Raw genomic sequence first — 25,662 nt, forward strand, 5'->3', positions numbered from 1 at the left:
TCTGTATTGGGTTATGAGAATTCATCAACCTTTGGACCCCAGAGTATAATAAGTGAAGGGTCAGGGGCAGTGAGGAAACACAAAAAACAGTGGTACTCACCTCTCATGGGCTCTGGAGCGACTCTAGCTAACGCCAGGGGCTGTGGATTGGGCCTCAGCGTCAAGTGGTATCGTGACACATAGGAACGAGTGTTGCAACACCACATGATGTCAACCAGGAATGCTGAAAACTGCAGGGAGGTGCTCCGGAGTGCATGAGAGGTAAGTAGCACTGTTTTTTATGTTTCCTCACCTACCTTTGAACCTTCCCTTATTATATTCTATGGTCCTGACAAAACTACAAATATTTTAACAACCAAACCTAAATACCCGTTGTCAGGGTCTGGGGTTGCTAGGTGGGGTGGCATAGACACACAAGTCCAAAAACAAAGGTAGAGTTTTATTTTCACTCAAAAATATAGTTCAGCAACAAAAGCGAACAATACAAAAATAAATACCTGCCCGGCTAGGCTCTGACTAAACATAGAATAGGTTACCTCACCTAGAAGAACAGAAATCCAAAGCCAGTAGAATCACTCAGGACACAGCTCCAAAAACATGGCTTCTCTGTCAGCTCTCCAGCCAAGCTCTGCCAAAGTGTTGCTGCTGGAGCTGACTTCTTAAGCTCCCTTGATGAGGAGACTCTGCAGCTGAGTCGCTGCTGGAACATCCCCAAAGTGTGGACTGGAGGGGGGTGGAATGACAGGTCCCACTACCAACCTACCCGTCATTCCTAAAAATCCAGCCCAGTACTGAGCATTTACCAAAATGCTCAGCAGACAAAAGTTGTCTGCTGAGAACAAACATTCCTGGAGTTTTCTCATCTCATCCACCTGAGTAGTCTGGGTGAGATGTACACCCCCTCCATTACCTGACCAGCCATCGGCTTACACCATCAACATGTTGGCTATCCTGGTTGTTGTTCATTATTTTACGATTACTCGCCCAGCCCTTGTGTGTGTATATATAAAGCACACAGTTTAGTTTAAGTCTTCTCCTTTTCTCAAACCTTATTAGGCCCCGTTCCGACGGAGTAACGCGCCGCTCATTTAGACACGTAAACACGTGTCAGAGCGAAGCGCTTCAAAACAGATCCCATTGACACATTGAAATCAATGGGTTATAAAGCCTCCCATTGATTTCAATGTGTAGCGCGCGTAAGCCGGCACCAATTGAAGTCTATGGGATCTGTTTTGGAGCGCCTCGCTCTGACACGTGTTTATGTGTCTAGATGAGCGGCGCGTTACTCCGTGGGAACAGGGCCTTACTGTGGTAAACAGCTAAAAACTGATTAGACTTGATGAAAACTTCTATCCCATTAACTTTCACTATGAACACGTTTGACTTAAAGGGCTTTTCCCATGAACATAACTGTTGAAATTTGTGGGCAATTAAAGTTAAACATTTTTGCAAATAGAAATTTAAAATTTTGCAGGAACCATGAATGCAGGAACCCAGCTATGATGTCCTTGTTGTGGACAGAGACCCTACATGTAGGAAAAGATAACCTGGACTCAATAAGAAAATCATGGCTGGGTTTCTGACCATAGAATGTTCCTGCATTCATGGTCTTATCCATTGGCAACATAGAAAATCTTTACAATTCTTTGAGCTTTTTCAACTTATATTTGTATATGGTTATGTTATTGGGAAACCCCTTTAAAGGGATCTTATCATTGGATACCTTTTTTTTCTGACTAACACGTAGGAATAGCCTTAAGAAAGGCTATTCTTCTCCTACCTTTAGATGTCTTCTCCGCGCCGCAGTTTGGTAGAAATCCTGGTTTTCTTTGGTATGCAAATGAGTTTGCTCGCAGCACTGGGGGCGTCTTCAATGCTGCGAGAGATCTCCAACGACGCCTCCATCTTCTTCTGGAACGGCCTCTCCCTGCGTCATGTTCCGTCCTGGGTTTCAATCTTCTAGGCCTCACGCAGAGCCGACTGCGCATGCACATCCATTTTCTTGTAGCCACTTACACAGCTTACGCTGGGTTCACACCTGCGTCTGGGGTCTCCGTTCTGTGGTTTCCGTCTTCTGCATGCCAGAAGACGGAAACCACAGACCGGGTCCGGCCGTGCGCGGCGGTGAGCGTTTTGCGCTCTCCGCCGCAAAACCGGATTTTTTTATCCGGACACAGAGTACTGCATGTCCGACTCTGTGTCCGGATTATAAAACCCGGTTTCGCGGCGGAGAGCGCAAAACGCTCACTGCCGCGCACGGCCGGACAGCTTTCTCACCCATTCAAATGAATGGGTGAGAAAGTCTCCTGCAGGCTTCCGTCTCCTGCATCTGTTTTATGCAGGAAACGGAAACCTGCAATAAGGACCGACGACGCAGATGTGAACGAGCCCTTACTAAGTAAGCGACCATTTTCTTGTGGTCTAGGCATGTGCAGTCTTCACTGCCGAGGCCTAGAAGATTGAAACCCAGGATGGAAGAAGACACAGGTAGAGGACGTTCCAGAAGAAGATGGAGGCATCGCTGGAGATTTCTCTCGCAGCATTGGGGACACCCCCAGTGCTGCAAGAGAACTCATTTGCATACCGAAGAAAACCGGAGTTTCTACTGTATGGCGGCGCGGAGAAGACATCTAAAGATAGGACATGAATAGCCTTTCTTAAGGCTATTCCTACGTGTTAGTCAGAAAAAAAAAGGGTATCCACTGATAGGATCCCTTTAAGTCTTGGGTGCAGCATTTTATATTTTGGTTGCTGTTTGTTTACAGCATACGTGTTCCCATGACAAGAGCCTATAGGAAGGCTAAGTTTGCCGTCACAGTTGTAAACCTGTCATCTCTAGTTGCTGCTGACTTCTGGGAAACCCCTGACATCCCAGAATTCCAGCTGATTTATATAGTATCACTGTCTTTGCATATATCCATATGCTGGGCAGGTGATCGCCCAGAGTCCTAGCAGTAAGTTTGCAGATATATATATATTTGGTTTTCTCTTGTTGGTGTATACCTCGTCTGGTAACAGAAGATGGTGCTGTTTCTTAGGTTTTAGGTGTAAAATATCCCTTGTTTTCACATTAGGTATAATCCGCAACAAGTTATGTCTCTAAATCCAAGCCAGTTGTGAATACCGAGCTTTCAGCAGCAACTTGTAGTAAGTGTAAGAGGAAGCCTGCTATTTGTCCTATGTTCTTACAGAACAGGTGGAATACCACTCACCCTGACAGAACAGATAACCAAAGCCCACTCAGCAGATGGAAGCTATAAATCCTATTTCCCAGGCTTCTGGTTGTAGGAAATGTCAGGTAGAGAACGGTCACACGGGGCTTCTGATGTTTTTCCGTTGTCCTCTATGGAGGACAGAAGACATGACTGTTTTCACTCACGACAATAGCCTGTGCGATTTGGATTCTAACTCCTATTAATATACTGTCTATAATGGTCATACATGACATGCCCTGAGCGTGGTAATTGCATGTACCTTGCAGGCCGCACCTGTGCTTGCGTGTCATTGTCGCCTGTAATTGGCAGTAATTAGTATGTGGTTACTACTGCCAGGCTGCAACAAAAACTCTCTTTCCACCAGCGGATTGTCCATCATACTCTGTACTTGTTATGTATATTACACTTAGATCCTTACAGTTCATTCTCCTGTCTACTTCTGATCACACGCCATCTTGATTTTAGATTTCTCTTTCTCTATGCTATCAAACCCATGTCGCGTTATCCCAGCATCACATGGGCAGCCAGATCCAGTTCCATATCTGCCCAGTGGCGCACAGTGTAAGTACTCTTCTGTCTATGTTCTCCTAAGTAATATAAGAGACCTGAAGTATACAGTTACAGGGTGTACTGTCATCGTCTATATTATAACGGTGTGGTAGGAGCTGTCTAATAGTCAGCGATGACTGCGATAGGGGTTTTTGTCCTCCTAGGTGGAGACCTTCTGTCGAACAGTCCATGCAGTTTCATCACAATGCCTGGTGCTTGACTTGGTGAACTTTAGGAGAGAACAGCAAAACATACAAAACTTGGAGGGTGTCACCATACAGTGTGATTTATTTAGAGACTGGATCTTGCCACAAAGGGCATGAAAAGACTCTCAGATGGGTACTTTTGGGTAGTGTAACTCTTTGCGAGAAATAGTTGGCTGCCAAAAATGTGTCTACTAGTTGACAGATACTGAGTGGGCACATCATTGGACTGAAAGAAGTGGGGTGGACATTTTGGTGAATTACCCACGATCTAGGCTGTTGTGACCTATCTGTAGGGAGCAGAAGCTACATAAAAGCACGTAAGCAGAGTAACTGAGCTCTGGACCGCCTACCAGTTTGATTCATCGACAAGCACAGGGATCTTCTACAATTTCCTTAGCCACCATAGAGACAGAGGTGGCACCATTACACCCCTATCTGTGCCTGGACCATTTCAAGGCACTTGGCAGAAGGAAATTTTGGTGTCACAGCCACGATTACGTGTCTTGTTATTGCCCTCGTTTTGTGTGGTGTCAAGAAAGAGAAGCGTAGCGGCAACACAGTGGCTTAGTGGTTAGACTTGCAGCACTGGAGTCCTGGGTTCAAATCCTGCTGAAACAACATCTGCAAGGAGTTTGTATGTTCTCCCCATGTTTGCGTGGATTTCCTCCCATATTCCAAAGACATACTGATAGGAAAAAAAAAAGTACAATGTGAGCTTTATATTGGGATCACAACTATGGACTGGAACCATGACAATGGTCATGTTCAAGTATGGAGGCCTTGTGGTGAATGCTTGCCTTTTCTTGGAGCCACACACTGGTGCAATGATCTGGGAAGCAATGCAATATGACAGGCGTCACGAGAGACAGTAACAGCTCAACATGGGGGGGGGGGATAATGCTCATTTACACACAGCAAGGATTTCTCACGAGTCTTCATCAGATTACACCACTTTTTTTGGGCGTAGCCCATCACCAGATTTTTGCCAATTGAGCATTTATGCGACCAATTGGGACACACCAGTTTCAGCAACCCACGAGCGTCAGGACCTGTGAGCCCTGCTGTACCATCTGTGTGCAAATGGGCCACAGGATACCATATAGGATCTGTAAGTGATCCTTACTCAAGGATGTGCAAAAAAATTTTTTTATTTGCATTTCATTATACAGTTATTAATGTTTCTGTAAGTTGTTATAAATTTGCTATCATAGGACTCAATCACTTGAAAAATAGTCGGTGCTTTGGCTAAAAACTCCACAACAATAAATATATACAACTGATTATTATTATTATTAATAATAATATAATTAGTTGTTTTTTATGTATGTTAGTTTCATGCACACCAGAGCTGCGGAGTTTTCGCCAAAGCATGAGTGCGCGTGCATACACACACACATACATATGTGTGTGTAGAGATATATATGTGTGTATAGAAGGTATCTTGGTAGCAGCAGTGGTGCGAATTCAACAAGTCAGAGACGGGGACACAATATCTGATGCAAACAGGTTTATTTGTAAAAATAGCAAAAATAAATAAACCTTACATCAGGTACAAAAACATCAAACAAAAACCTGCTCGTCTGAGCACTAACTAAACTGAACAAAACTATACGTGTGACTTACTACCAGCCACAGCAACAGATAGATAACACAGTCCAGTCTCGCAGTATAGCAGGACAGACCCAGGCGCCTCCTCCCACTCCCAGGATCTGAAGTGCAGGGTCTGCAGTGTTTAATGAGCCCAGGACTCACACCTGGGGCTGAGGCCTACTCGAGACCCGCCCTGGACCACACTTGTCAGAAATCTGGGGGGTGAGATACCAGAACTCACTCACATCTATCTATCTATCTATCTATCTATCTATCTATCTATCTGTCTGTCTGTCTGTCTGTCTGTCTGTCTGTCTGTCTGTCTGTCTGTCTGTCTGTCTTTCTTTCTTTCTTTTAGATGGATGGAGGCAGTATAGTTTTCTTAAGCAAAGTTAGGTCTCTCCTAACTCTATAAAAGTCCTATAAGGTTACATCAGTTGCCATATTAAAATCCCCAACATGAGTGACCTGACCCAGCTCCATCTTCTCTATCTTCATTACTGTCTCTTCAATGACGGTTGATTGACCCTTATTCAGAGCATAAAGATATAACCTACAAGGGAATATGAAGAGATCTAAATTAGAATATGAAGGATAATAAGCGGAACATCCAGAACTCTGATTCTCGTTGCGCTTCTGATCAATTTTACATTTTTATTTTTAAAATCTGTCCCCCTTTCAAAAGCTCCAGACCCTGGAAGATTATATGTAAACGAGCTCTTATTCTTCAAGTGGATGGAAATCTTTTGTTTTTCTTATAGAAATTAAAGGGATACTGCCCACTTGTGGAATAAGAGATGATATGCATATAATCTTTCAAGGGCTGAAACTTTTGAAAGGGGGGCAGATTTTAAACATAAACATTCCAAATTGATAAGGGGTGCAACCAGAATCAGGTGATGTATGGTATTTAGTGTGTACTCGGTGACCGATCCTCTTTAAAGGATTATCCGAGACCTAATGTTTGGAGGGGTTATCCGTGATTATAATATCGATTGCTATTGGCTCTTCACTACTTGCCAAGCACAGTGCCATAAATTGTATACTGGCTGTGCTTGGTATTGCAGCTCAGCCCATTCACTTGAATGGGACTGAGTTGCAAAATGGTCATGTGGCTAATGAATGTGATGTTACTGCCTGATTAGGAGGAATGCACCCCCTTCATACCCCTTCCTTAGAACATTATGATGGTCAGTGGGGGTCTGCACAGTGTACATGGCCATCTGTTTATGTTTATATAGGCTAGGTGTGAGACAGGTGGTCCATTGAGATGTCGGGTATCAGACCAAGACCAAAATTGTATGAATGAGGAAAAGTCATTAACTTTAGGTCTTGGATTAACCCTATAAAGAGGACTTTTCACCAACTCCAACTCACTGCATCCTTCAATATATCCTACTCCACTGATTCTGGTAAAGTTGGAATTTTTTCTCTAGCCCCCACCATTCCTGAGCAATCACTGCTGTTAGTTTCAGCACCCAATATGCTAATTAGGCTCTGTCAGCTGGGCTGGAACAGAAAATTTAGAACTACCCACCTGACAATAAAGAGCTTATTTAGTATACTAGCCTCTGCCCGCGACTTCGTTTGCATGTTGTTGGTGTTGATGATCCGCCTATATTCAGCAAATTGCTGCCGTCAATGGTTCATCTGCTCTGGCGTTTCGGCAGCTCCCAACCTGTCTTGCTGCGGAACTCATTCCTCACGCCATGCCCGTGATTGTCTGGCATCTCAGCAGCTCGCTGGGACGCCATATAATGAGCCTGTTGTTGGCATTGATAATCTGCTTGCTCCAGTGTTTCGGCAGCTCTCAAGCTGGCCTTTCACTAAACTTGTTCCTCACGCTGTGCCCGTGATTGTTCTGGCATCTCAGCAGCTTGCTGGGACGTCATATAATGAGCGTGTTGTTGGCATTTATGATCCCCCTGAGCTCTGCTTGAGGAGACCTCTGTGACTTCTGGCTTCCTTCATAGCTGCCGTTGTTTTAGAATTTTGCGACAAATTAGATTTTCTTTTTCCCGGCATGTTTAAAAGTAGCAAACTGCCAATTTGAATTAAAGGGGTTTGTCAGCACGCTGCCTGGAGCAGATCAGATAATATACAAATGTGTGTTCGCTGAGTGTTTACACAGAGAGCTAACAGCCCTGGGACCTGAGATAAGCTGCTGCTAAGAGCAGTGTAATATAGTATGTGAACATAAATTCATAACAGTCGTGAATCCATGTCATTTACCAGGATAAAAAGTAGCCTATGTGTTAATCGAGGTTACAATCTATCTATGTGCCATATTTCATTCAAATCCATTCAGCCGTTTTTGCATGATCGAGTAACAAACACACAAACTTTCACATTTATAATATTAGCAGGAAGGATATAAGATCCACTTCAAGCTCCACCTGCTTTAACTTTGGCTCAGTCCATTCCTATCTTTGTCTCATTGTGCTAATACACAGGACCCCCCCCCCCCCATAGTGGTCGTGACCTGGCATGCCTGCACATTATAATGTCCTGCAACTTCCCCATAATGTGAAATCCATTCTGCTATTTTTGTGTGATTGAGGAACAAACATCCAAACACACAAACTTTCACATTTATAATATTAATAGGATTAGGTGCTGAAACTTCCAGTGCTAATTGCTCAGGAATGGTGGGAGCTACAGAAAAAAATCCACCTGTGCCAGAATCAGTGGATTGAGACGTACAGGAACGTACAAAGATTTGGGGTTGATGTGGAGGTGGTGAAATTGACAACATATGTTTTCCATCTCGCTCTGCTTGTGTTGTGAACCCATTGTTCGGTTCGAAACCCCTAAGCCAAAAAAGATGATGATGTCAGTAACAAATAAAGCTGTAAGGTTTCCTAAGAAGTTCTTACAGGGTGCAGGACTCTCCTCTTTCCTATTTGTGGCAGTGGGTATTGCAGGCTTGGTGAGCTGACAAGGTTTTCATGCCCTTAGACTGTTATTAGGACTGATCTGCCATCGGGGTCGGCCGCTATTTACGTCCAGGAGAAGGGTAATGAGTGATTACTGGCAGTCAGTACTCCGGCCTCCTGACCCCGCCACATGGAAATGATATATTCATACTAAGATGATGCAAGTGAAGGCGAGGATGGCCCCATGTGAGTGGAGTGTTTGTGCGGACATATGTCTATTCACATCTCTTCAGTATTCACCTTGTGGAGCCATCACTTACCCCCTGTAAGGCTTTTCACCTTCATTTACATAGCCGCAATGCAAATCGGCCGTGAGAAACAATCCAAGATGACTTTAATGCAGCTGTATGAATAGAACCATAGGCTTTATTCAGACGGCCATGACGCAAAACTGCCACAAAAAAACAGACATTTTTCACATTAAAGGTGCACCCGTTTACACAAATCCCTCGTAGGGTTGAGTCTATAGAGGAGTCCATGTAAACAAGCAAATATAAGATGTGTCCTATTTTTTGATTGCCCATTAAAATGGACCAAAAAAAGAAAAAAGTTACATGAATAGCCCCATTGAAATAAATTGATTTTAATGCAACCATGTGACAACTGTTAGGCTGAGTTCACACGGGGTATTTTGTTCAGGATTTTTGAGGCAGTATCCGCCTCAAAATCCTGACCAAAATGACGGCTCCTATTGAAATCAATGGGAGTTGGTCAGTTCTTTTTTTCCAGGAGCGGTTTGTTTCGGCTCCCGGCAAAGAACGGACATGCTCATTCTTCAGGCGGAGTCGCCTCGCGATTCGGCCTGCAGACACTCCCTCCTTCCGACTAGGCTCATTCATTTGGGCCTAATCCGGAGCGGAGCGCGCCACTGGATGCCGGTGCAGTGCACAGCTACCCGTATTTTGGACCGGAACCTGAGGTGGCCTCCGCCTCTGGTTCCAGACCAAAAAGCCCTGTGTGAATCCGGCCTTAAAGTGGAAAAACCCCTTTAAATATAGCAGCATCATTTTGTCTCCTAGGACATTGCATGTAGCAAGGCTGCTATTTATGGCGGCGTTCAGACAACTGGGTATTTGTACCAAAACCAGCACTCGGAACAACTATTGCCTGGTATAGCTGCCATGTTCTTACACCAGTGTGACGCTTCTCTGGCACATTTATGTAGATAGAAAAGGAATTAAATTGTATAAAAATGGGGAACAAACCCCCCCCATAGTGAGCCACAGTCCAAAAAGTTATACTAAAAAGTTCAAGGCCGTGTTGGATCCTTTGACCCTTCAGGACCTCTGACCCCCTGTATAAAGGGCCGCACATGTTTTTGTTTTTCCCTTTTAGAATGCCCACTGTTCTTTCTTCTACGGGTCAGGTTTATAAAAAGCCCAGTGCATGTGGGATGGAGTACACATGGGGATATGGTTTCATGTCACTCAAAAAGGACTTGCAAGAGTATCTGACAGCTGCAGAGATTTGAGACTTCACAAATCTAAAGGCTAGTTAACACCCTTTGAAAGAAGATCGTGCTAGTGGGTGCAAAGCACATGTTACAGAGCTAATAGATTAAAAAATACATCATTTACGTTAAACAGCTTGAACTCTGGGTGTGTTATAGTAAGGGCAAGGTGAGGGGCTCGTAGGGAATCTGTAGGGGCGATTCGGTATATTTAGGAAGACTGGAGTTACCCTTACCAGTCTTCAGAGCCCTGGAGCGGGCAGAGTGTGCACCACATTGTCCGCACGGCAGCTCATAGCTCATTTATGTCTCCGTCCTCTTCCTGCCTTAGTCTTGCCCCTTTTAGTCGTGAAGGTGCTGCAGCTTTTAAAAAGTTGCAGTTTTCATGCACCAAACCAGATTTTGCGCAAAAACACTGCAACGTTTGTATTCCAGAGACCTGGCTTAGAAGACGTAATAAATCTGCCGCAGTGCTTTTTACATATCGGCTGTTTGTACAGTACATGTGCACAAATGCTCTTCAGTTTTCAATAGTGTCCTAATTCGTCGTGTATTTTTGGACTTTAAGGGCCCCTTCACACGGCGTAAGCGCGCCGCTCATTTAGACACATATACACGTGTCTGAGCACGGCGCTTCAAAACCAAGCCCATTGAATTCAATGGGCTCTGTTTTGAAGCGCTGCGCTCGGAAACGTGTATACGTGTCTATATGAGCGGCGCGCTTACGCCGTGTGAAGGGGCCCTAAAGGGATCTTTCACCAACTCCACCAAATCCAACACTTTGCATCCTTCAATAGGCTCCGCTCCACTGATTCTGACACAGCTGGAATTTTATCCCCCACCATTCCTGAGCAATTTGGTGGTGTTAGTTTCAACACTCAATATGCTAATTAAAGTAAAAAACAGAAAACAGCACTGAGCTGCCAATAGTGAAGTACCGTATGGCACTATTAGAGAAACAAAGGTAAGAGTACTCCTCACCTTCTATGGTTGTGAATAGAACCATTCAATGCGCCTCTGAACCACTTAATGTAATTGAGCGCGGTGATCCCTTTTATATCTCGGGTCCTCCAATCAATATGCTAATTAGGCTCTGTACTGTCAGATGGGCGGTCCGAGGCTGGAGCAGGAAGTCGGGACCGCCTACTGAACAGTAAAGCTTAAAAAGGGAGTGTGCCACAATGAACACTTGGAACAGGGGAAAAATGTCTGATTGCTGGGGGCCAGACTTCCAGGTCCCCCCGTGATCAGGAAGGTGGCGGTCTGAAAGTCCCCCTATGGTCTCCTTGTGAATGGAGCACCAGTGCGCTTTTGTGACCAGCACTCCATTGAGTCCTGGTCACACAAGCACATTGATGCTTCATTCACAAGTAGGCCTTAGGGCTAGTTCACACGGGGGGGGGGTTAGCAGAGGATTTTGTTAGCAGAGGATTTTGACGTGGAATCCGCCTCAAAATCTGCTGCCAAAAATGGCTCCCATTCACTTCAATGGGAGCTGCTCTCTTCTTTTCTGCTAGCTAGTAGTGGAAAAAAGAAGCGAGCTGCTCTATCTTGCCGCGAACTCTGCAGCCGAATCAGCCGCAGCGCGAGGCTCCGGCCTAATCCATTGCCGAATGCTGACGACGGAATGTGTACACACATAGTTCATTTAACGCCGTGTGAACTAGCCCTTAGTTCAGTCCACAACCTTCCTGTGGCTTTCTGCATGTGCTAGTCTAGCAGCGTAAAAAGTTAGAAATTTCCTCCCGAGGAGCTGTGTCCAAATGCCGTGTTACAGCATATTGTCATATAGGAACCTCTTTGTGTATTAGCCAGTCTGAATGAGCGGTAAATGTCCTAGTGGATTTTTTCATCATGTATCTTAGTGTTCTATGTGTTATGTTTTATCGCCATAATTTGATTTATTATGACATTTAATCACGTCTTCTCCTTTAACTCTTCAAGGTCGTTTTTCCAACCTAAAGCAGAGGCTGTTACTAAAAAGCCAAAAAAATCGGAGAAGGCTGAGAATGAGTCTAATGGAAAGAAATCCTGCGGCAAAGAAAAAAGGTGAGTGGATGTAATTTTGTGTGGACCTTTAGGTTAAGGCCTCTTGGGCCGGAAACGCCGTGCTAAAGCTCTGCGGGAACAACCGCAGCGTGAACACATCGCGGCTCTTCCCACAGTGCTTTGAACAGGAAGTTCAGAGTTTTCCTCCGCGGACTTTCTGTTACAATTCTATCTACAGGAAAGCCGCATTGACATGCTGCGATTTTCAAAACCGCAATGGTTTTGAAAATCACGGCGAGTCCGCGCTGCGATTTTTTTTCCCGCAAAGTGGAATGGGATTTGCATGAATCCCATTCACTTTGCAAGTATTGTAATTTCCACCGTGGGCAAATTGCGGCGTTTTTGGGCCGTGGGGCCTTAAAAGGGTTTTTTGGGTTTACCAATTGTTGACCTATCCATAGGATAGGTTATAAGTTTAACATTGCCAGGGGTCAGATACCCCGGATTGCCACCGATCACCTGTTTCAAGAGATCGCAGCGTTCCGGTATATGCCTCTTTGTAGAAAATTAGGCACATCGCTGTATGTGTGCTCTGTGCCGCAGCTCAGCCCCATTCACATGCGCTTGAAAATAAACGTACAGACCTATACATTTTAATCGGCCCATGCAGAGAGCTATAGTTTTTGCAGCCCTGTGTCGAGGGGATCCCTTTTGTTGGACCCCGACCGCTCAGAAAGTGATGCCATATCCTTATGGTGCGCTCTGTCTCATGACTTTACTTATAGATCTGCTTTGTGTATTTTTTCATTCTTTTACGACTTATCTTCCCTTTTATTAGTCCCGAGCATCCACTGAAAGAAAAAAATGGTAAATTACCGACGGATGACGCAGATTCTCCCGTAAAGTCTGTGTCAAAGAAAGCGAAAGCTGTGAAACTTGTTTCGAGCGAAAGCGAAGAGGAGTCGATGGATGTTGACGTGTCGACTACAGAAAAAGAGAAAGAAAAAAACACCGATGATGCCAAGGTAAAGTAGAGATCCCATGTCGTGTCTGAATGGGAAGGAGTGGTGGAGAGGGAAGCTATACTATAGTCCTATATAGAATAGGTGGACAAAATATGACTAAGTGAGGTTTGCAAATCAGCCAGTAGGTGGCGCATTTGTATTATCTACATCTCCTTACAGAGTCGGCAATGGATTGGCGCTTATTAAAGTTAATGAGGGAGAATGTGAAAATTTAGAATAATCTGATGTTAGACGTGCAAAGTTTTTAGGTTTTTTTTTACTTGAAAGGAGTTGCTATGACAACCTTTACTTCTTTATTTTCTCCGTTCTTGTATAACCGTCAGACAGGTTATAAAAGTAAATGGAATGATGGTTCTGCCTTATCTCATATCATAGGTGCTTGTCTCCGAGGTCCATATTTTTTGATTTTCTCCTTTCTTTCTGTTTCTCTCTCCATATATATTTATGGTGTTTTTAAAGTCCTAAAATGTCTTAGAGAATAAAGATCCTCACACATCCCCATCTGGGGAGCCTGATCTCTCATTGCTGGTCCTGTCTCCATGTGCAGGGAATGCCTGCTCATCCATTCATCATTGGGGCTAGAAATTGGCTGAGCAGGCATTGAATTTTTTGGTTTTTTTTTTGCTAGGCAAAAATTCCTAAACTATTTCACCTACGTAGGGCTACAGTCACACTGCCATTATTAATGTCCGGTGCAGTCATCCATCACAGGATGACAGCAACAGACATTAACTTTAGTCATGGAGACAGACGGAGCGCTCTCTGTCTGTGCTCATTTCCATTGATTCCACCGACGTGAGAGAGACTTTCTTCCATGATGTTTGTTTAGGCCTCATGCTCATGACGTCATTTTGCACATAAAAGTACTTAGCCATACAATTCAATGGGCCCGTACACACAGCCATACTTTTTGCATCTGTGTGAGGAGTCGCTAAATATGGAGTAGGTCCTGTACCTGTCCTTATTGGCGTCTGTCAATTCCTTTAAATGTACGGGTGAGAGAAAATCACAGATGACACACTGATTCCAATCCATACCGTGTTCACTGACCCGCAGACCACACACAGTCGTGTACATGAAGCCTTAGTTTTGTAACGGGAGAGGAAGAAAGCTTCCATTATGTTTTTTTAACACATGGCTGAACACCCGACAGAGAAGACTCAGTCTGCATCTGTCACTTAATGTCTGTTGCTCTTATCCTGTGACAAATGAGTGCAGCAGGTATTAAACAACGGTGATGTAATCCTATCCTAATAAAACACTACATGGGTGGTGGGAGGGGGACAGAAAGAAAAATTCCTCTAAATTGTCTTAGTTCTCATTCCCTGCGTCACTCTTAAAGGGACAGTGAGCCTTTGCTGTTGATGAACTCCTTTAGGTTATCTGTTTGAGACTATGAGGATGAGTAGAATGTTCCTTAGTGACAGCCAGGCCCATATTGGACACTTGTATAAACAGTCAGGCCAGGTTGACACCTGTGCCCGCTTTCAGGTTTCCGTTTTCTGCCGACAGGAGATGGAAACCTGACAGACAGTGTCCACGCGTTTTGTGGTCTCCGCGGTGAAGCCATTTTTTTTTTAACCGGACACAAAGTCCTGCATGTCCGACTTTGTGTCCAGTTAAAAAAATACGGTTTCGCCGCAGAGACCAGAAGCGACTCACGGGCGGACACTTCGCAAACCCATTCAAATGAATGGGTTTGAAAACTGACTGCTGTTTTCCGTCTCCTGTCCAGTTTCTCGAGCAGAAGACGGAAACCTGAAAGAGGAGACACCGGGCTCTGGCGTGAACCCGCCCTTACTTGTGTGTGTGTGTGCAGGGTATTAGCAGCTCATAAGCAATAAGCCGCAGTTTTATTATCTGCTGAATTAGTTCCTTGGCCCTTTAAATGTTGGGGACGGAGCATTCCTGACTTGTTTTGTTTTCCAATCCGTATCACAGGGAGCTACGATCCATCTCACTGTACACAAGCATTAACACATTGGAAAATACCTCAAGTATGTCATTTACACTCTGCTTTTAGTGCTTAATGAAATGATCATTGGCTGTTGTTTATCTGCAACCACTTGTTCGAGCAGGTGCAGCGACACATCTAACATGGCAAGTCCTATGGCTGCTAGGATTGCCATGACACTTTAGAACTGTAGCCTGGACTTCGGCCAATAGATTCTTGCTCGGTATCGCTCACCGCTTTTAGGATGCTGGCCAGAAAGGTCTAAGCGTATTAAAGTGACAAATAAAAACCTGCTTAAATCGGAGGTGTTGAAGTTTATGTTCCACTTAACCAGATACTCTATTCTTTGTTAAATCTATGGGGGTTGTTATCGCGCTTTTCATCTTGCTCTCTACTAAACCGGCCTATATCTAGGAATTATTTTGGTCAGAGTTCAGTCCTACAGTTCACTAAACCCCCCCTCCCCTGCTTATCGCTAGAACCAGGACAAAGTGGCTCAAGGAAACCACTTTATCAACCTATCTACTCTAGGTGGATATTAATATGTAGCCCTTTCTTGCACCAAAAATGTACCTGATCCCTTGTCACTTTTTGCTAAAGTGGGCTGGGGTAGGTTGGGTTGTGTTTGGGCAGGGATGGTTGAACTCATATCTATTAGAACTTAGAAAACTGGCATTAACTATATAGGAATTCTACGTCGGTGCCGTAAGACTGGCAAAGGCAGCTCCAGTTGTAATAAATTCCCCCCCCCCCAAAAAAAAAAAAAAAAAATTCCCCACTTGTCTCTTGTCTCCTCTGCTTGGTTTTGATTAAAGGCTGCAGTGTCATACCCTACCAGAGGACCAAAATGGAATGGTAGTTTCCTTTCCTTACTTTGCAAGTCCTCTTCGCCATTTTCAAATTATTCAGAGCACAGCATCGTCATCCATCGCAGCACCGCCACTGTCTCATGTTCCTGACACCTCAGTGTGATTTCTCTGCCTCTTCACTGCAGCCAACGAGCGCCACTTCGGAAATCAAAATCCCGCGCATGCGCAGTTGGCTCATTTCCCTGACGCAGCGAAGAGGTAGGGAACTGAGACAGGTGGCGGCATAAAGAAGACGCAGAGGCGGTGTTGTGGGCGATGATGATGATGCTGTGCTCAGAGGAGGAACTCCCCCTGTGCTCTTTAAGTATAATATGCATAAAGACAAAAGAAGAATTTGAAAATGGTGGCGAGGACCAGCAAAGTAAAGGTAGGAGATGAACATCCCTACGTGCTATTAGTTTTTTGCAATGATTAAATCTGAAATTTATTTTGAATCCAAAGTCTAACTTTTTTCCAGACATCACCCGAAATTGGTTCCAACTCCAAATCCATGATTCGGACTAGTCATATCGTTTAGGTGCGAAGTCTGGACTTCTCATAAGATGTATGGAGAGACTGTTTGGCTAGGCTCACATCTGAATTCTGGTTTCCGCTCAGGACCCTACCCCCCCCCCCCCCCACACACACACACACACCGAATGGAAACCTTATCTGTATTAAAAAAAAATGGTTACCTTAGGAAACCGTGGACCTCATAGACTGTAATGGGGTCCATGGGATTACCACCCGAAAAATGCGGAGAAGGGGGCATTGAGTATGAGCGCATATGTGAACTGTCTTAGCCAGCATAGTCATTAGAGGGAAGACCAAGGCCCCTGGTGAACTCATTGTACCTACTTCATGTGAATAGGCTGTGTACTTTTATGTGGCAATGTAATAAGTAACTTGGGATAATGGTGACTATATTTTGTATTTACCATCAAAAAGTTCTAGAAACAAAATATTTGACCTGATGAGAATAGAATGTGAGGAGCGAGACGAAAGCTTATCTAACCTAGAGAAGGATGCTGACGGTACGGCAGCCGCATGTCTTCTAGCCTTGAGTTATATTTCTCACACTGTTATCCATCAAACAGGAGCTTATGCAAGTCATCCGGGCTGCTGCTTTTATTTCTGAGCGATTCGCGAGGTGGCTTTAGGAACGCTTCCACACAGCGCTATTTTGATCAGTGTTTTGGTTCAATGTTTGCCGAAACCAGGCGTGAGAAAAACTAGGATGGAAAAACTTGTCCCTGGTTTGGTCTTAAAAGTACTGATGCAAAATATTGACCAAATACTGACTGTGTGAATGGCTAACTGGAAATTGCCTGAGAAGCCTCAAGTTTCCCTTTATGTGAATGATGGGTGGTGGTCTTGCATTTTGCATTTATCCAGGACACGTCACACTTTTATAAGGCCGGGGTAATCTAAAAAAACCCCACCTAAATAACTGAAATTTAAGGGGTTATATTGATTAAGAAAACATGGCTGCTTCTCATCGGTTGGTCACATGGCGATGCTACAGCTCAGTCCCATTCAAATGATTGGGACTGAGCTGCTGCGTGACCGTGTGACCAATGGACGTGATGTCACTTCCTGAGAAGGGGAAAGCAGCCATGTTTTCTGATCCAGGATAACCCTTTTAAGACTGTATGTACAATGACACTAAGCAGATCAGCCTGGACATTTCACTTATAAAACTACTGTCCGACAGCTCCCCCCCTGCAGTGCAGTACTTGTGCAGTACTACAAGTACCTTTCTGTGCCAGGTTGTCCTGTGTCCATCTCCTGCCTCGGCATACGGGAGGTAGAGTCCCAGCCTGATCTATATAAGGATTTATCTGTCTTAGTTATTTCTGTAATCATATTTTGGTTTGACATTTTGGGACTTGAGAATAAATTACTAGGTTTCCCTAGAGTTGTATTCTTAGGTTACGGTGGTCTCGGCTTACGGTGATCGTGCCGGAACCAATTAATATTGTACTGGTGAGCGCTGTATTACAGTTGAGCGTAATGTAATCCCGATCATCACGTGACCGCAGCAGCTCTAGTGCTATACATGTACAACTCTTCTGACGGTTCGGTTACTTGATGTCACCTTAGGTTAAGGTTATTTATAAGTTTAATACGAGTCCCTCCTAACCTCTCCTAAACAAACTTCCTTCTGGAGGAGAGCTATATTTATATGCAATGTTCACAAGCCTAGAACCGAAAAACTGGGTCAAAGCAGCACAGAAAGAAAGGTATGGCTTCTCCCGAATATGCCCTATAAACAAGATAAGAAGGTTATCGTCCCTCTGCAGCTGACAAATTGCAGGAGAGTCGATGTAACATAAGTCTATGTTGTTTATGCATATTGGTTCACCAGATTAAGACTCTGGATATGCAACAACCCAGGTCACACAATATCAAGTCTCGGACAAGTTGTTCAACCAAAAAAAAGGCTTTATTTATATGTATTAAAAAAAGAAAAAAGTTGGTCACATGCTACTTACTTTGCAATCTTTGCTAGCATCTCCACATGCAAAGATCCAGCCGACTTGTAGTTTTGGCCACAGTCTATGTTTGTGTTAGGTTGCCTATCACAAGATGACCACTTTGACTATGCAACACTGCAGCTTATTATTGCAAAAGCCCCCATGTAGTCCTAGCTATAAATAATAAGCAGTCTGCCTCCATCCATTGTTATCCTTACTGGTTTCAATCATTTTTCCAGAAATAACAGTAAAATATGAAACAAATAGCTGCTAAAAGCCCAAATGAAAGTAATATAGAAGTTCCAAGGACACCGAACTGCAAATCCAGGTTATGATACAGCTTAAAAGACCTCTGACATAGAAAAGGTTAAATCTGAGCACAGTCAGGAAAATGTATTGCTGTCTAAGACTAACATCGCAAAAGTGATAACACGAGCAGCTAGTCAGACGTACATAGACTCTCCTTATACTTGTGAAAAACTGCAGACTCCTCTCTGAGCAATGGGCAGGCAGGCAAAGCTGTGTGGAAACCTGTAGAGGCTGTTAAGAGAGACCTGCCCATCCCCATCTACTGACTGTGTACTTGTCTTGAGCCTACTGCTTTCTAAAGATGGTAGACATCCAGCAGTGGGAGGAATAGCTAGGGAGACAGGCCCCCTCCCTGCAAGCATATAGAGCGAGGAGTGAAAGGGAGACAGCTGATGTAATGCATTCTAGTAGATGTAGGCTCTCACACTAAGGTAGCAGGAAGTTACACCATGTAAACAAATGCAGAAGATGCCAGGTGCTCCCAGAGAAACCCAGAAATCACTCAAAACATTGTTAAAGGTATTTGGGTGCACTTATTAATCTATTAATAGTACTAACAGACCTTTTTTAAATATAATAATTTTTTGTCTGGAAAACCCCATTAAGTTACATAAAAAGTTGGTGACCATTTAAGAGAAAAAAGTTTTCGGTATTACGGTCCTACAGTGTACATTTTGTGGAGCCAATGAAGTCCCGCCTAGTAGTTTAGCCAAATATTCTAAGACTGGACAAAAATTTAGTGTTGTTCATGGATTTTGTAGTCCAGCAATCATGAGCCTACCCGCCCTGGCACAACTTCTTCTGTACCTCTCAGACTTGGTCTTCTCTCTATTCCCCAGGTGGTCCCTGTTGGAGCAGCTACTACTTCTGGCAGCAGCTATTCCCCGGACACCACTAGTCGCGCTGCTTCATCCAATGGGTCTCCCTCTGGCATCCCTAAACGTAAAACAGGTAATATGGAGTTAAATGTAGACTTCTGATTTACTTCAGTCAGTCTTGAGTGATGAGATATCTTCTTGTTTACTTTATACTGTCTCTATCCCCTTTCCCTCAAAGATTGCAAGCCCTTTACGGCAGGCCCCTCTATCCCAATTTGAGGCAGTGCGGTACCACAGCTTGCTCTGCTCGCCATATGGATGTGCATACAGCTGGGGCTGCTGCGCATATGCACAGATGTAGCATAGCCGACACGTGGACGCAGGCGGATCACCGCCAACCACATTTGGCTAATTATTAGCGCCTTATCGCCAACAACCCGCAGACGAAGTCGCGGGTAGAAGCTATTAATATAATGACGTACAGCACCATGGAATTAATATAATAATGTCCAGCAACATGGTGCTCTAAAAATCTTTTTTTTTTTTTTTTTGGTTTAAAGCTCGTAAGCAGCTACCGAAACGGAAACTAGAAGATGTGGATGAAAAGCCCAGTCTTCAGAAAGAAGAGAATAATGTCCAAGAACCCCCTGCAAAGCGTCCACTGCAAGAAAAAGGTGAGTACATTATACGAGATGAGAATTTTGTTGTTGGACAATTTTGAGTGGAGTTGGAGTTGGAGATAAAATTACCAACTCTGGCTTCATAACAAAATGATGCAATTTTTTAACTCCTATTATAAAATGATTAAAATTGTATAATTATATGTGTAGTTTGTTACTCATTTACTTTCTTAAAGAGGCCCTTTCACCTCCTGGGGCACATGCGGTGTAATACACCGCTAGAAAGCCGACTGCGCTTTTTAGTACAGATTCTTCCATGCAGACTTTCAACCTCTTGCTAGAACGCTGAACAAGTCTAGTGACCGCATTTTTTTTTTTTTTTTACAGCTCAGAAGACCGCCATTAAGTCTGAGAAGAAGGAGGAAGAGACTGAGAGCCTTGAAGATAAATCCCCAAAACCGAAAAAAGAAAAAGGTAAGAACGGCAACAAATGTTATAACACTACATGCATATTACGCTAGGGTCACACTATTGTTAAAGGGGTATTCCCATGACGCTTGTTCACTAACCTGCAGGCTGTTGTGCTCTCTTCACTTCCTGCTTTTGTTGGCACATAGGTGGCGGGGTTTCGCTTGCATGGGATTGGTTGTAAATGAATTACCACAGTGTGCAGCTCATGTAGCAGAGCTGGATTTGAGTCAGTTTACATTACATACAGAGGTAACGGACTCCCTATCTCAGCCCTTATCAGCCAAATTCAATTAAACCGACTGATAAGAGCTCAGAAATCCCGGAGCTCTCACCTCCCCTATCTGAGAAGCTCCGCTACTTAAAAGACACAAACAGCTCAGAGATACTCCCAGCCCCTCCCTCCACCCCTGAGAGCAGGCAGCTACATCACTTGACAAATGAGCAGATAATCCAAAGGGACATAGAAACGGAGTGTAAACAATTAAGTGAATAAATTAAGATAGCGGCCAAACAAAGCAGTTTTGATAAAGCAATGCATTTAGGAAAAGTCTTCAATCCACATAAACTAGCAGTATAGAAAGGATCCTTGTGATGGGACAACCCCTTTAAGGCTTCTGTTCTTTGAGTCTGCTTAATAGACTATAATGGAGTCTGCCGGCTTTACACCCAAAAAATGTGGACAGAAAACTTTTGCTTGCAGGACTTTTCTCTCTGTATTTTTCAAGTGAAATGGGGGACGTAATCCCTGAATGGTCACGCAACTCAGGTGTGACCAAAGCTTTAGTCAGCCACATCAGATCGGTGGAGGTCCATAAGCTCGCACCCCCACTGGTAACAGGCCAGTAGATCATATTCATTGGTAGGGTTGAGCTGATCTTGAGATTTCAGGATCGTTTTTAAAATCCGATTTCCGATCATTTTCCATCCAAACCCGGCCCCAATTCCGATCCTAATGCAAGTCAATGGGATTTTTTAATGATCGAAAATCAGATTTTAAAAACAATCCTGTTCACCACACAGCGTGGAGTCCAAAAATTGAAGGCTGTGTAGTGATTGAAAAATCCTCCGGGTTACTTAGTCCCCCCCACTTACCTGCACAAAAGCGCTTCCGCTCCCCGTTGTTCTCGCTCCTCTTCTCTCTACTTCACATGCCTGCAGAGTGCCGTGCGTGCCCTGGCATCCCAGGCTAGTGTTACAGATGCAGGGAGTAGGCGGGGCTTGTTGTGGCTTAGGAGACTGTGGACGGGTACAGGGCGGGGAGACGTGAGTGCATCACTCACGTCTCCCCTCCCAGTACCCGCCCATACTCTCCTAAGCCACAAGCCCCGCCTTCTGCCAACATCTGTAACACTAGCTTGGGAGGCGATGGCGCGCATGGCACTCTGCAGGCATGTGAAGTAGAGAGAAGAGGAGCGAGAACAACGGGGAGCGGCAGCGCTTCTGTGCAGGTAAGTTGAGCGATCGGGAACGGGATTCCGTTCCCAATCTTTTTTTTTTAGGCAGTATCGAATAGTGAAATTTACTCGATCGCTGATTGGGATCCCATCTTTTCCAATCCCGATCGCTCAACCCTATTCATTGGTCACACGGCCTGTTCACAAGTGAATGGTGCTTAGATCAGTGTGTACGGTACTATGCTTGGTAAGCAGTGAAGCCGTGGCGCTCATCTGATCACTGCAGTCTCCCCAAATAGCAGATCGGGGGAAGGGGGAGGTATCAAACTTTGCAAAGTCTACGTAGTGCTCAATGAAAGTGGTTATACGACATTGGAAAAACTGGGGCCCCTCTGGATGTTATAAATAACCCGTCACAAGTTATTGCCAAACCCACGTCCTTTACCCTTTATATTATGTATGAGAGACACAAAATGTATAATCCATTCTAATTCATTATAGAGTAAAGAGTGAACATTTAGATTTTTTTTTTTATTTAAAGAATTTATTTTTTCTTATTACGATAGGTAAACACAGATCTGAAGAAATTCAGCCAAAGTGGACCATGTAGTAGTAAAATGTTACTGCTTCTGCACCAGTTCTTGGCAGCAGTCCCTTATCTTTCTCTGTCCTCCCACTCTTCAGCTACCTTGCATCCTACACAAGACTGTATTTAAAGATTTTTTTTAAATCTATATAATCCAAAAATATTTCCAGAGTTGTAAAGATTTTCTCTAACCATCTTAGTGGGGACGATCGGTTACCAATGGATAAGACCATGAAAGAAGGAGCTATGGTCTGGGACGTGTCAGGAACTCCTGATCTCCTTATTGGAGCCAGTTATCTTCTCATACATGTAACCTGCCCACAATAACAACAGCATGGCTGGGTTTCTGACAAGTCTCAGGCCAGAGAAGGTTCCTTCATTTGTGGTCATGTCCATTGGTAACCGATCAAAAGAACAGACTGTCAGCACTAAGATGGTTAGTGAAAATTATCTTTACCCTAAATAGTTACTTAGTGTTATCGTTATCTCTCCTCATTGATGCGCTATGTCGCAGCCACACTGGTAGGGTTTCCTGATCTATAGCCTCCAGTCTATATCAGTATGTAAACCTTACGTGGCCTGTCGGCTTCCATACTGCACATTGTACATTTATTTATTATATAATGTGTACAGATGTTGCAGAATTGTTGTGGCTTTTCAGTACAGATTCTTCTATTCAGACTTTCAACCTCTTGCTATAACATTAAACAAATCTAGTGACCGCATCTTATTTTTTAACAGTTAAAAAGACCACTGCTAAGTCTGAGAAGAAGGAGGAAAAAACCGAGAGCCTTGAAGATAAATCCCTAGAACCGAAAAAAGAAAAAGGTAAGAGCGGCAACAAATGTTATAACTAGAGATGAGCGAATGCTATTCAAAACAGCCGTTTCGAATAGCACACGCCCATTGAAATGAATGGACGTAGCTGGTACGCGGGGGTTAAGCGGCCGGCTGCCGGCAAAGTCTGCGTGCCGGCTCCTTCCATTCATTTCTATGGGAGCCTGCTATTTGAAACGGCTGTTTCGAACAGTGTTCGCTCATCTCTAGTTATAATGCTGCATGCATATTACGCTAGGGTCACTCTAGTGTTGGGGTTTCTGTCCTTCGGGTCCACTTGGGGATCTGAGAAACATCAACTCTATTTGCTTAAATAGTACCTTTCATGGATTTGGGCACAGGCAGTTCTATATACTGCTGGAAAGCCGTCAGTGCGCTGAATTCAGTGCACTGTTGGCTTTCCCAATCTGTGCTCTGGGTAAAGAGCTATCAGTACCGGTACCGTAGCTCTTCACAGTCAGAAGGGCGTTCCTGACACTCTGTCAGGAACGTCCTTCTCCACAGCAGCGCCTATCACGCTGTACAGTGTGAGCGGGGAGGAATACCTCCTCTCTCTGCTCACAGTGCTCGTCCATAGACGAGTATTATTGGGAGGGGAGGGGGCGTTCCTCCCCGCTCACACTGTACAGCGCTATAGGCACTGCTGTGAAGAAGGAAGTACCTGACAGACTGTCAGGAAAGCCCTTCTGACTGTGAAGAGCTACAGTATCGGGACCGATAGCTCTTCACCCGGGGCACAGATCTGGAAAGCTGACAGTGCGCTGAATTCAACGCACTGACGGCTTTCCAGCAGTATATAGAACTGCCTGTGCCCCAACTCATGAAAGGTCCTCTTTAATAAACTATAATGGGGTCCAGCTTGAAGGACTTTTCTCTCCATGTTTTTCAAGTTGAATGGGGGACTGAATCCCCGAATGGTCACCCAACGCAGGTGTGACCAAAGCCTTAGTCAGCAATATCAGATCAGTGGAGGTCCATAAGCTCGCAACCCCACTGGTTAAGGCTGAAACAGGCCAGTAGATCATATTCATTGGTTACATGGCCTATTTACAAGTGAATGGTGCTTAGATCAGTGTGTACGGTACTGTACTGGTAAGCAGTGAAGCCGTAGCGCTCATCTGATCACTGCAGTCTCCCCAAATAGCAGATCGGGGGAAGGGGCAGGTATCAAACTTTGCAAAGTTACGTAGTGCTCAATGAAAGTGGTTATATGACATTGGAAAAACTGGGGCCCCTCTGGATGTCATAAATACTCCGTCACAAGTTATTGCCATACCCATGTCCTTTACCCTTTATATTTTGTATGAGAATTACACAAAATGTATAATCCATTCTAATTCATTATAGAGTAAAGAGTGAACATTTACAGTCCTATGAAAAAGTTTGGGCACCCCTATTAATCTTAATCATTTTTAGTTCTAAATATTTTGGTGTTTGCAGCAGCCATTTCAGTTTGATATATCTAATAACTGATGGACACAGTAATATTTCAGGATTGAAATGAGGTTTATTGTACTAACAGAAAATGTGCAATATGCATTAAACCAAAATTTGACCGGTGCAAAAGTATGGGCACCTCAACAGAAAAGTGACATTAATATTTAGTAGATCCTCCTTTTGCAAAGATAACAGCCTCTAGTCGCTTCCTGTAGCTTTTAATCAGTTCCTGGATCCTGGATAAAGGTATTTTGGACAAACAATTCAAGTTCAGTTAAGTTAGATGGTCGCCGAGCATGGACAGCCCGCTTCAAATCATCCCACAGATGTTCAATGATATTCAGGTCTGGGGACTGGGATGGCCATTCCAGAACATTGTAATTGTTCCTCTGCATGAATGCCTGAGGATTTGGAGCGGTGTTTTGGATCATTGTCTTGCTGAAATATCCATCCCCGGCGTAACTTCAACTTCGTCACTGATTCTTGAACATTATTCTCAAGAATCTGCTGATACTGAGTGGAATCCATGCGACCCTCAACTTTAACAAGATTCCCGATGCCGGCATTGGCCACACAGCCCCAAAGCATGATGGAACCTCCACCAAATTTTACAGTGGGTAGCAAGTGTTTTTCTTGGAATGCTCTTTCTTTTTGGACGCCATGCATAACGCCTTTTTTTATAACCAAACAACTCAATCTTTGTTTCCAAAATGAAGTTGGCTTCTCCAAATGTGCTTTTTCATACCTCAGGCAACTCTATTTGTGGCGTACGTGCAGAAACAGCTTCTTTCTCATCACTCTCCCATACAGCTTCTATTTGTGCAAAGTGCGCTGTATAGTTGACCGATGCACAGTGACACCATCTGCAGCAAGATGATGCTGCAGCTCTTTGGAGGTGGTCTGTGGATTGTCCTGGACTGTTCTCACCATTCTTCTTCTCTGCCTTTCTGA

The 25,662-nt window shown here is 44.1% G+C and overlaps 1 protein-coding gene across 1 annotated transcript in view; it reads left to right on the plus strand.

The window, feature by feature from the left end:
- The window catches only part of LIG1 (DNA ligase 1), an 85,251-nt gene that overhangs the window by 23,441 nt on the left and 36,148 nt on the right, over nt 1–25,662 (plus strand). Inside the window, exons 3-9 of the mRNA XM_075279134.1 lie at nt 3,681–3,776; nt 11,891–11,995; nt 12,774–12,960; nt 19,388–19,499; nt 19,927–20,040; nt 20,374–20,460; nt 23,179–23,265. Coding sequence (XP_075135235.1) covers nt 3,681–3,776; nt 11,891–11,995; nt 12,774–12,960; nt 19,388–19,499; nt 19,927–20,040; nt 20,374–20,460; nt 23,179–23,265 — 788 coding nt within the window. The remainder of the gene's footprint in view (nt 1–3,680; nt 3,777–11,890; nt 11,996–12,773; nt 12,961–19,387; nt 19,500–19,926; nt 20,041–20,373; nt 20,461–23,178; nt 23,266–25,662) is intronic.

Source organism: Leptodactylus fuscus, chromosome 6 (assembly GCF_031893055.1).
Source record: "Leptodactylus fuscus isolate aLepFus1 chromosome 6, aLepFus1.hap2, whole genome shotgun sequence".
Taxonomy (NCBI): Eukaryota; Metazoa; Chordata; class Amphibia; order Anura; family Leptodactylidae; genus Leptodactylus; species Leptodactylus fuscus.